General features: G+C 44.1%; 2 protein-coding genes across 5 annotated transcripts in view; one reads left to right on the forward strand and one right to left on the reverse strand.

The window, feature by feature from the left end:
* Positions 1–11,129, reverse strand: part of LOC142292425 (uncharacterized) — a 102,933-nt gene extending 91,804 nt beyond the window's left edge. Inside the window, exon 1 of the mRNA XM_075337769.1 lies at positions 11,029–11,129. Within this exon, the coding sequence (XP_075193884.1) occupies positions 11,029–11,129 (101 nt within the window). The remainder of the gene's footprint in view (positions 1–11,028) is intronic.
* The window catches only part of STARD13 (StAR related lipid transfer domain containing 13), a 298,193-nt gene that overhangs the window by 200,017 nt on the left and 85,111 nt on the right, over positions 1–13,065 (forward strand). The window lies entirely within an intron of this gene.

Consider the following 13,065-nt stretch of genomic DNA (forward strand, 5'->3'; position numbering starts at 1 on the left):
TGCTAAACCAAGACCTGCTGGGAACCACAAAAAGACACAGCAGCTTCCAGGAATGGAACAGGTTCGGATGTGGCTATTTGTAATATTTCCCATATGCAGTTCATGCTGGATTTTTCAAGATGTTGGAAACCCCTTTAACTTTTACTAGAGTCTATGGATACGGATGCTCTGGATACTGTAATTTACACTACCTATACAAACATTCACTTGCTGCCAATTCCTCCAGCCCATGGGATGTCTCTATTTTCTTTTGTAGCAAGTGAGACTAAACTTACAAAATTGACCCTAAGTATTTAATCAGGATTCCAAATATGTAGGCAAACTCCAAACATAAGGTTAATATTAAACTAACCATAAATTTATAAAGCCCAAGCTCAATGCTGCTGGCAAGATGACCTATATGCTCTCCTCTTACATTTTTTATGTGTTTTGGGTTTTTTTAAGCATCTCTTTTATATTATAATATACTGTATACGTTAGATAAAATAATATCATGAGGAGGGTCATACTGGGTGTAAAAGCCATATAAACTAAGCTTAAGGCCACATCTCACTAAGCAACATCGCTAGCAACATCGCTGCTGAGGCACGACTTTTGTGACGTAGCAGCGACGTTGCTAGCGATGTTGCTGTGTGTGACATCCAGCAACAACCTGGCCCCTGCTGTGAGGTCGCTGGTTGTTGCTGAATGTCCTGGACCATTTTTTAGTTGTTGCTCTCCTGCTGTGAAGCACACATCGCTGTGTGTGACAGCGAGACAGCAACAACTAAATGTGCAGTGAGCAGGGAGCCGGCTTCTGCGGACACTGGTAACCAATGTAAATATCGGGTAACCAAGAAGCCCTTTCCTTGGTTACCCGATATTCACCTTCGTTACCAGCGTCCGCCGTGCTCACGCTATCAGTGCCGGCTCCCTGCACACATAGCCAGACTACACATCGGGTAATTAACCCGATGTGTACTCTGGCTAGGAGTGCAGGGAGCCAGCGCTAAGCGGTGTACGCTGGTAACCAAGGTAAATATCGGGTTGGTTACCTGCAGCATCACTTCCACGCGTCGCTGCTGGCTGGGGGCTGGTGAGATCTGTCTGTGTGACAGCTCACCAGCAACCCATGTAGCGACGCTCCAGCGATCCCTGCCAGGTCAGGTTGCTGATGGGATTGCTGGAGCGTCGCTTAGTGTGACGGTACCTTTAGTTAGGTTGGCTGACACTGCGGAGTTACCATACTGGGAGCTGCTAGAAGTTGTACGGTTGGGTCAGTCCAATGGAAATAATGCCAAGGAGAAATGTCCCCTTTGTGTGGTCACAGGCTGTTTTCATTAAAGGGAATCTGTCACCATGTTTTGGCCTCCTAATCTGGTAGCAGCCTAATGTAGGGGTATAGATGTAGAAACTTGGCACTCAAGATAAATGTGAACAGTGTTCTTTTATTGAGAAGAACTTGTAGGACCAGCACAAGCACAGACGTTTCGGTCAAAGACCTTTATCAGTGTACGTTCAGGGGGTCCTCAGAAGGTATAGCAACTTGACAACTGCCGTAGTCAGGTATGACGTGGTGTCCACCGCTATCTATGTGATGCCACATAGACAGTGGTGGACACCACGTCATACCTGGCTACGCCAGTTACCAAGTTGCTATACTTTCTGAGGACAGTCACTGCACGCACACTGATGAAGGTCTTTGAGCCACATAGACCGCGGTGGACACCGCGTCATACCTGATTACGCCAGTTGCCAAGTTCCTATACTTTCTGAGGATCCTTTGCACGCACACTGATGAAGGTCTATGACCGAAACGTCTGTGCTTGTGCTGGTCCTACAAGTTCTTCTCAATAAAAGACCACTATTCACATTTATCTTGAGTACCAAGTTTCTACATCTATTTGAGATGGTTTTGGACGCTACTTGAGCACCACCCCAGAAGTGCCATGTGTATCAATTCGCTAATGTAGGGACATAGACCCAACTGTCGATTACTATTTTGGGTGTTTTTTTATGTCTTGGGTTACTCTATTTCTTTACAGTGATGGCGAACCTGTGGCACTCCAGCTGTTGTAAAACTACAATTCCCATCATGCCTGGCCATTCAAAGCAAAAGCTTTGGCTGTGAAGACGTGATGGGAATTGTAGTTTTGCAACAGCTGGAGTGCCACAGGTTAGCCATCACTCTATCATGTTTTGATATGGAAGCATTGTGAGTATTTATAGACACCAGAGGTGAACTTAATTACTACCGGGTGGTTATCACTCACTAAATGCCACACTAACCACTGGACCATCTTGGCAAGATGTGTCGATTGACTGTTATATTTAGAGACACCATTGTGGACCTGACTTGACTAACATGAAAGTTTTGAGTGTGTGGTGTAAGATTTTGTTTAAATAGAGACTATGGTTCATTGACGTATATGACATCTTGATCTAGTTTGATTGGTATAGTGATATAAATACCAATATTTTGGTTATATTACCTACCTGTCCACTTAGGTCCGGTTGGGATCATTCTAAAGCCAGCTTTACACCTTACAATTAGGGATGCGATCTCGTATGCGATGTGACACGCCCAGGTCGCATATGCGATCTAATGAGATTGCACATAGGTCGTTCATTTGCTGTCACACGTGCGTTAGTAGCCTATGTTAAATTGATCAATTTTGTGTGCGATCCTTTAGATCATGTGTTCCGTGACGTATGCATTGGACACCCTTTTTTTTTTTATTTATTGACTTGACAAGCGTGTGTACTGTGTAGGGATGCGTTTTTACTATGTCATCTGCCATTCAGCTCTGCTACATGGCCGCTAACAGCAGCCACAGACAGCCATGTAGCAGAGCTGAATGGCAGATGACAGCAGACACAGACAGAGCCGCACTGTCAGAATGAACTCGGGTGAACTTCACCCGACTTCACGGTCATGCTGCGGCTCCGTCTGTGTCGCGTCCTGATTAGCGGTCACCAGTGAAGGACTCACCGGTGACCGCTAATCTCCTAAATTACTGAAGTTAGCAGCCCTCTCTCATACTCACCAATCCCCGATCCCCGGCGCTGCAGCGGTGGCCGCGGGTAACCTCAGTGACAGCTCAGCTGATCGCGCTACTCACCTCAGTTGCTGACTGGAGCGGCGGTGAGTAGCGCGATCAGCTGAGCTGTCACTGAGGTTACCCGCGGCCACCGCTGCATCCACCGCTGTATCCAGTGACAGCGGGTACCCTCAGTGACAGCTCAGCTGATCGCACGGCTGTCTTCATTACCTGCATGGAGGTGACCGGAGCGGCGGTGTCTTCTGCTGCTCCTGTCACCTCCATGCAGCAGAGCTGGACGCAAACGCTGGAGGACTGTGGAGTACGCCGGACATGGAGGGTTTGTCGGGGTTAATAAATTGGTAATGAGGGAATTTGTTTGTGTTTTTTATTTCTAATAAAGGATTTTTTTCGGGTGTGTGTGTTTTTTTACTGTCACTTACAGATTAATCATGGAAGGTGTCTCATAGACGCCTGACATGATTAATCTAGGACTTATTGGCAGCTATGGGCTGCCATTAACTCCTTATTACCCCGATTTGCCAACGCACCAGGGCAAATCGGGAAGAGCCGGGTACTGTCCCAGAACTGTCGCATATAATGTATGCGGCAATTCTGGGCGGCTGTTGGCTGATATTGTTAGGCTGGGGGGCTCCCCATAACGTGGAGCTCCCCATCCTGAGAATACCAGCCTTCAGCCGTATGGCTTTATCTGGCTGGTTTTAAAATTGGGGGGAACCGCACGCCGTTTTTTTTAATTATTTAATTATTTATTTCACTACACAGTATAGACACGCCCACCGGCTGCTGTGATTGGGTGCAGTGTGACACCTGTCACTCAGCGTGGGGGCGTGTCTCACTGTAACCAATCATAGGCGCCGGTGGGCGGGGTAAGCAGGGAATACGAGATTGTTTAATGGGCGGCCGGCTTTTTCAAAACAGTAAAAGCCGCCGGAGCAGTGTGAATGCCGTGCAGCGCTGCGCTGGAGATCGGGGATCGGTGAGTATATGAGAGAGGGGGTAAGAGGGATAGACTGACATGGACAGAGAGTGAGGGACAGAGATAGTGACGGACTGACAGAGATTAGTGCATGACAGACATTGTGAGGCGCTTCAGAACGCAGCTTTTCAGCTGCGCTCTGAAGTGGACCTTTTTTAAGCTGCGGTGCAGAGCGCACACCTGCACTCATAGCATCAGACAACGAAATCGTATGAGGGATGTCACACGTTACAATTGACTAGTTTCGTACTACCAAACGTCCAATGTATGAGGAATAAACGACGTGTACGCGATCACCGTATTTTCGTTCAATATCGATCGCATGTAGGTTTCACACGCAAATACATCACGAACGATGCCGGATGTGCGTCACTTACAACTTGACCCCAACGACGGATTGAAAGATCTATTGAAGTGTGTAAAGCAGGCTTAACGATGTATTATTGTTTTGCCCATTGATGTCGCTTTTGTTACCCATTGGGTTGTAATTTTCAGAATTTTAATCCTTTGTATGAATAAAGCTGGATTTTTTTAGGCGGACGTTTTTTTTCTGTGAATTACTAGTAGCATCTGTTTTTTCTGATACATTACAATTCTGTAGCATAGGACACTCTAAATGACTGTAGAATAATGACTGCTGAGGGAAAAAACGAATGTCATATGGATCCTAGGCGAGAAAAAAAATCGCACACTCGGATAGCACTCACATTGCATACAGAGTACCAAACAGATGGCACTCGTGCCACTTTTCTGGATGAGAATGGGACCGATTTTTACATACGGTATGCCAATGTGACCTTTATTCTGACTTCGGCTCGTTTGCTGACCAATCTCCTGCCTGACAATTTTGGCCCTACCTGTACCTCCTAATTTAAACAATAGATCTTTTTCTGATGCTGGGTTCCCTTTAAAGTAAAACTTATTGGTATTACTTTAATGATTCATTAAGACATTAAAGGAAACCTGTCAGCAGATTTGGGGCCTATAAGCTGCGGCCACCACCAGTGGGTTCTTATATACAGCATTCTAACATGCTGTATATAAGAGCCCAGACCGCTATGTAGAACATAAAAATCACTTTATAATACTCACCTAAACGGTCGCTGCGGTGGAGTTGGGTCATATGGGCGTCTCTGTTCTCCGGTGTCGGCGCCTCCTCTTTTGCTGGGTCTGATTTTCACCTATTTTTGGTCCATCTGTCCATTTTTCCATCCATATGTAGAGATGAGCAAACCCGACTTGTAAAGTTTGGGGCTCAAATCCGAACACGGTCTTCTGTCTGTGTCGGGGTTCGGGGGCTATTCATATGCTAACCACTGGATCGCGCATCGCTGTGCTCGGGTGTGCTGCCACTTGTAGTCTAATAATGGCTCTCAATGGGGGAGGGGGTTAAAGGCAACATGATCGGATGTAGTGTGTCCAAAAAAATGAAAATGTCTCCGGAAATACTCTGTATATAGTTAGCTGTATGTGGGTGAAGAGCCGAACTGCCCAATCAGTGATTTCCATTATACTCGTTATTGAAGTCGAGCCTGTAAATTTTAGTCCCCATTGACTTATATGGGGTTAGGGTTCAGGTCAAGTCTGGGTTCCAAAATGAACATTAACTAATGTCTGGCTGTACACAGTGAATCTGAACATCCACGGGTCCACTCATCTCTATCCATTTCTCCTATGAGAAAAGAAGCTTGTTACATTAGTCAGTAAAAATGGACGGCATCTGACCGCGTAAAGATGTAAGCGCATAGGATGGAGCTGCAGAGCGCAGCATCATTCAGTCTGTAGCACCCGCTGTTCTGCAGTACCCAGCAGCAACCCACTACACATTGATAAAGGCTGCTCTAGGTAGCTCCATTCCTTGTGTTTGCATCTAGCTGCCATAAGAGCTGTTTTTGGTTGTTTGATGGGGATTGCCACGTGTTGGACCCCATAGATTGGTTATCTATATGGTGTGACTGAATATGGATAAATCCATTAAGGATCAACCTAAACTGTCCCTCAAGCCGTTCTAGACAGTTTAGGTTGATCCTTAATGGGTTTATCCATATCCAGTCACACCATAGCGATTGTTAGCGATGTTGCAAGCGATAGCACCCGCCCCCGTCATTCGTGCGACATGTGGTGATCGCTGCCGTAGCGAACAATATCGCTACGGCAGCGTCACACGCATATACCTGTTCAGCGACGTCGCTGTTGCTGTCGAGCAATCCCTACTTCAAGGGAGAGGTGCGTTCGGCGTTACAGCGACGTCACAGTGGCGTCATAAAATGGCTGCCCAATAGAAGAGGAGGGGAGGAGAAGAGAGGCTGGAACATGCCGCCCACCTCCTTCCATCCTTTTTTTCTGGTGGATGCAGGTAAGGAGATGTTCGTCGTTCCTGCGGTGTCACACACAGCGATGTGTGGTGCCTCAGGAACGACGAACAACCAGCGGCATGCACCACCAACGATATTATGAAAAGGAGCGACGTGTCAACGATCAACGATTTTTGCCGTTTTTGATCGTTGATCGTCGCTCCTAGCTGTCACGTGCTGCAATGTCGCTAACGACGCCGGATGTCCGTCACAAATACCGTGACCCCGACGATATATCGTTAGCGATGTTGCAGCATGTAAAGCACCCTTTAGAATATACCTTCAATGTAAAAGTAGTGGACAACCTCTTTAAAATGCATTGGAGTCTTATTCAAAGAGTATTTGAAGCCGTTTTTTACCTGGATTTTGAAGCATAATCTGTTCCAAAATCCATGTTAAAAAAAACCCGCTTGCACCTTCCATTATACAGGCGCCATCTCACTAGGTATGGAGAAACTATTATATACAAGGGTGAAAAAAATGGAAATTGTACCATTTATATCTCAAATACATTTTATTAAGCAAATAAACACGATTAAAAAATGAGTCATATAGTGGATATTTGGCATCACGAGAGGGGGAGAAAAATGACTCAATCCACTTATTAAAATCACATCCTCCTCATACGTGCAACCTATAAATACTAACACTAAAAAGTTATTTTGCAGAACGTCTATAATCAGATGCAGGCGCTCGGGCCGGGTGTGGGTGGCCATTTCCTATTACCGCTATGTAATCCTCCTGATTCATCATGTTTTGTTTTGTTTTGGATTTGACTTCCTGGTGATTGATAGAAATCATTGTGTGTCTGAAGCTTCGATGATCGCACCGTGGGTTCAGTAATGATGTCCAGAGGAGGCACCTCCTCTAAATAAAGTCTTTCCATAGCAGATGGTTATTCCAGCATGTTGTCTTCTGCGGTTTTCCAGTTTTATATAAATAAAGCTTATGTATTGTTATATTAATTGGTTTTGTTATTTTCTATTATAATGTTTTAAGGGGTTATTTCCCAAAAAACAAAGATAGGGGATGACTTGCTGATCAATGGGAGTCCAACCTCTGAGCCCCCAAACGATCCAGAGAACAGAGTTTATTATTTTTTTATTTTGGGAATAAATCTTTAGGCAAAGTTCAAACATGACAGATTTGGTGCGAATTTCGTACCACAAACCCGCAATGTTTTACAGTATAACATAAAAAAATGAGTTTAAAAAAAAGGAAATAAAAAGCATGACAATGGGAGCGTGGTGCTGATTTCAAATCCACAGCTTGCTGATTCCCGGATTTTCATTCCTATTTCACCCTATCCTGTGCGTTTTAATGGAATAAGGTGAAATCCATGACAAAATCTGGAAGTAACAAATGCAGATTCTGTAGCAGATTTGTTGAGGTTTTCTTACTACTTATTGATCAAAACTTTTACGCAATGTGTGCACATGGTCTTAATGCTTTATTATTTTCCGTTATCATTGATCCTGTTGAAGAGAGCCATTAGATCAAATACTTAATTAACCTCTTCACAGGGGATTGTGGGAAATGTGTCAATTTGCCTTACATGAACCAGGTTTTCAGAGATAACTAGGATGGCCACCAGATGACGACATAGACACTCCCATCAGCATGGATCCACCAGATGACGACATAGACACTCCCATCAGCATGGATCCACCAGATGACGACATAGACACTCCCATCAGCATAGATCCACCAGATGACGACATAGACCCTCCCATCAGCATGGATTCACCAGATGACGACATAGACCCTCCCATCAGCATGGATCCACCAGATGACGACATAGACCCTCCCATCAGCATGGATCCACCAGATGATGACATAGACCCTCCTATCAGCATGGATCCACCAGATGACGACATAGACCCTCCCATCAGCATGGATCCGTCCAATGACGTCATAGACCTGCCTACAATGACGCCCACCAATCAGCTCATTGACTAACACATTGTTCAACCCACTGACCAATGGACACATCCAAGTATGCCCACTGTAGGGCTGACCATGCCCCTTTTCCTAGTTTTTATAAAGGCATGATCTTGAATAAACCTGTCTGTTCTGGGCCGATCTAAGTCGAGGAAAGATAAATATCCGTCTGTGTGTCTGATCTCATTTTTCAAGCATGCACTCGATCCTCATTAATAAGAATCAGGCAGTAGGCAACTTGTGGAACTTTGCAAGAGTTCACCCTAACACTCCAATCTTGGATCGCAATGGACAGACTGGCGGTGCGTCTTCTGACCGGAGTGTGACAGCTTCATATATTTCTATGGAGCTTCCACTCTCGGGTCGAGAGATAGGTGGATAAAAGAAGCACAGTGGGCATGAGATTTCTATAAATCCCATCCACTGTGCTTGTACTCTACAACGCAGTGTGTTGGAAATATGCTGCGTCCAAAATGCTGCTAATCCTGATCGTGGGAACAGGGTCTTATACTCTACTAGTAAATAGCCTGTCCAAGAACAGTGACAGTATTAGAAAATGATTCCACTGAAGTCTGTGAGCACCGCTCCTGCTCAGCCTGGTAGCATCCACATCCCTCTGTACATCCCTTTTTAGCGCTTTGATGGGGATGCTGTGAAACAAGACTAACTGGTGCATGGGTTAGCGTAGCGGGAGCTGCTCTCTGCTACTCACTGATTGTATGGCATAGTGGAGTGAGTTTGGATGAAACGGCGTTCCCCACCACCACCCTGTCACTTGGTGTTGTGCACATCGCGGTGTATATTATTGTCCAGTGCATCAATGTGAACATTGATTGTGACTATGCTGGTGAATGGATGGCACAGCTTCATTCTCATTCAATCTTCCTTCCCCCCAGCTGGTGAGTACGGGCCATTGTGCCCTTTATAGTATAATCAATTTGCTGTCAAGTTCCCCTCTATTGGCTCACATATATAAATGCCTTATTGTGGCATTAGGTCACCCAACACATGTGACAGTATTTCAGTTACAAATTGACACAGGACGCTTCACCCAGGTCAGTCTTAAAGTGCAGCTCGCAGACCAGATCCGGCCTTTTGGCTATTGCTTTTCGGCCCGCAGACCGGTACAGCCAAAAGGCTGAAAACAATGGCCTGCAGGCTGCATTGTGAGTGTGGTCGCCTTCCCCTGCCAGTCCCAGTTTCACCAGTATTTGCATCCTCATATACCAGTGAATATAACTATGGAGGAGGGAACCACAGGCTCCTTCTTCCACCATTCAGCGCGTGTGACTGGAACAGTAGACGCGATAACGTCAATATAGCAGATCTGCTTTGCGGAGCTGCAGCAAGTCACCAGCCTTAATCCTGCTCAATATTAAGTGATACAATTAATATAAAATAATTATACTTAATATTAGTATTGAGCAGAATAAAGTTTGGCCTATTGGCTCGGCCCTCCACAACAGTAACAGTCTCTCATGGCCTCTCTGGAAAATGAATTGCCCACCCATGTTTTAAGCCATTTATGTAGTAGATAATTATAGTACTGTTATATTAGATAATTATAGTAGTGTTATACTGTGTAAGTACAGTTATTTTATACTGCAGAGGAGCTATGAGTCTCATTAGATATAGTGGCCTGACCGCACCTCTAGCTCTGGCAGACACCATCTTCTAAACTTGCCAGAAATTCTTCTGACCTATATAGTAACATGATCCCGACAGATATAAAGCCCAATGTACATCAGATCGCCGTGGCTCTTGGACTGACCGCAGCAGTTGTTACCTTGGGCGCAGATGTGTTCTTTTAACGATATCTACAGTGTTTTTTTGGTTAATAAGAACTGTATGTACTCTCACATGTTACAAAGTCACAGAGGCCAAAGCATTAAACTGCTGTCTAAGTAAATAAAGACTAATGAGCTGGCGCAGAGGCTTTCCAGCAAAAACAATGGGCCAAAAAAGGCTCGTTCAGATTGGCTCCGCTAACTATTGTTAATGTGTTTGGTCAAAACTCAAAGGTCTCGGATGAAGTTGTGTTTATGCTGGAGAGTCGGTGCTTGTGTCTTACGTTCACGTCCTACTGTACTTTACTCTGAGCAGAAATGTAGCTTGTAACTTTTTCGGAGTCTTTTCACATTCCCAAGAATATTTTTATTGTTTACGCTGGGGAAGAAACATGAGATCTTTCTTAAAGCCATCACAGAGTAGCACGTAGGGAGGGAAGCTGTTCTAGATTCCAGGATACTGTATATCACTTGCGAAAGACATGGGAAAGCTGACTATTAAGCTAATCTACCTACAATCTTATATTTTACAGATGTCCGTGGACAAAGGGGTAGACCTAAAGATGGTTTCTGTAGATGGTATTGTGACTAGTCCTATATAATGTGCTGACTCCTTGGTATAACCATTAGGGATGTTCGAATACCTCAAATATTCGGCAACGCCCATATTCGCCGAATAGATCGACTATTCGACTATTTGTGAATATTCGATGCACAATGTAAGTCTATGGGCAACCCTAATAGTTGCCGAATAGCAACTATTCAGGCTTCCCATAGACTTACATTGCGCATCGAATATTCGCATAGCGGCGACCTATTCGTCGGATATTCGCGAAGCCGAATATTGCCGAATATTTGTGATATTTGATCATCCCTAATAACCATCAGTTTAGTCCTTCATTCGTCACATCCAGAACATCTCTTACCTTACTGTTAATTCTTGCACAATATCTTCATCATTCCTGACTCTTTGACACAACTGTTCTTTTTCCATCTCAATTACTACAATGTCTACCTGTTGGACCATGAGCTGGAATGTCTTCTCTGCAATCTATTAGAAACCCTGCTGAGTGATCAGAGTGATCTTTCCCACTTACCACTGATTCCCATATTTTCCAAATTTTCACTAGCCTTCAATTGGGCTTAAAGGGGTATTCCCATCTCCAAGATCCTATCCCAATATGTAGTAGATGTAATAATAATATTAGCAAATACCTCCAATTAGAAATGTAGTAAGTTCTCCTGATATAGCCATGTCTCTTACCTCATGTTCAGGACATTGCAGGAACATAGGTATCCATGTAACAAAAAGGAGACAGTTGCACTCTGCAGTGCTAAGATATGTTTAACAATAAATATGGGACTATAGACATGCATTACTGCTATGATAAACATGCAAAAATTGAGATACTTAGCACCCAAAAATGGCCAGATTTATGTGAGCCCAACAGTCAACAGCAAAGTAACCTCTTTTTGTTGGGTCCCTACCAAACTAATGCCTCTCTTTGGGTTAAATAACCTACTATTTATGGGCGGATAGTAATCTACAAATGGAGAATTAAAATTGCCTAAGGCTGAAGTACAGGAGTGCTCAATCTGAAGACATAGCCCTGTAATCTAAGAAAAAAGAGGTCGCCTTGCCATTGGCTGTTGGGCTCACATAAAACTGGCCATTTTTGTGTGCTAAGTATCTCAATTTTTGCATGTTTATCATAGCAGTAATGCATGTCTATATTCCCATATTCATTGTTACACATATATTAGCACTACAGAGTGCAACTGACTCCTTTTTGTTAGTTACTGTTTCATGTTCAGTTTTTACCTTTTCACATTAAAAAGGTAGGATGTGCCATCAGTCTTTTTCTTAGGTACCCATGGTTATGACCAGAAGCAAGTAACTAACTGCGACTAAATGTGTGGTCGTAACCATTGATACCTAAGGTCCTGCAATGCCCTGAACATGAGGTAAGCGATATAGTGAATCAGAAGAACTATACTATATGTCTAATTGGAGGTATTTGATAATATTATTGTTATTACTCCTACTACATATTAGGATAGGATCTTGTAGATGGAAATAACCCTTTAAAGGCGTTGTCCACACGCACTGTGTGCTGTGAGAATTCACCGGTGTCAGAGCCAGGAAAGGTGGTCTTGTGACTGCAAGTATGCAGTATTCAGACTCCGGGCAGAATTAGACTGTTTCCAGCACACTGAATGCAAGTATATTGCGGAAAGTGCTTACCCTGAGAATCCTCATAGTACACAGTGCGCGCGATTTGAGGATTTACAAGTCTGCAGTCACATAGAGTGGCACATAGAGGGACTGCAGACTTGTCGTTTTAGACCAGACAACCCCTTTAAAACGACTCTCCATCTTGGAACTAAAAAGTGATTAGATATTTCCCATGTATGATCAGGATAACTGGTACCCTCCATTTACTTTCTTTAGTCTCTTCCACTCAGATCGATTTTCTGTTTCTCCTATTTCCAAGATGACCGCAGCACAATGTCTTGGGAAGTCCAGTGATAAGGCTAAATCATGTCTTTCCTGTTTTCTCCATGCCAATGTGGTGGAGATTTTTGAAGCAGCAGAAATGGACCAGCGATCAAAGCAAAGAAGGCAGACGGAGGTGTATTGTAGGGTGACTATCCTGGACATTTAAAGAGGACCAACCACCAGGAATTTCTTATATAAACTAATGCCAGTGCTATACTGGCGCTATCATGCTGATTCTACACATACCTTTATTTGTGAGATCGGATGTATAGTTTCTGAAATATGGGTAAGTACAGTTTGTGAAATGCACTGTTACTTGATTGATAGGTGCTGCAGAATATGTAATATTTTGGTCGAGTTTTGCTAGTTATTCCCGCCCCTATCTGCCTACCTGTCTTTCCTCCCCCGTCCTTCCTCCCTCCCTTCTTCCCCTGTAATAACAGAGACAGGAGGGAGGAAGGAC

Source organism: Anomaloglossus baeobatrachus, chromosome 2, assembly GCF_048569485.1.
Source record: "Anomaloglossus baeobatrachus isolate aAnoBae1 chromosome 2, aAnoBae1.hap1, whole genome shotgun sequence".
Taxonomy (NCBI): domain Eukaryota; kingdom Metazoa; phylum Chordata; class Amphibia; order Anura; family Aromobatidae; genus Anomaloglossus; species Anomaloglossus baeobatrachus.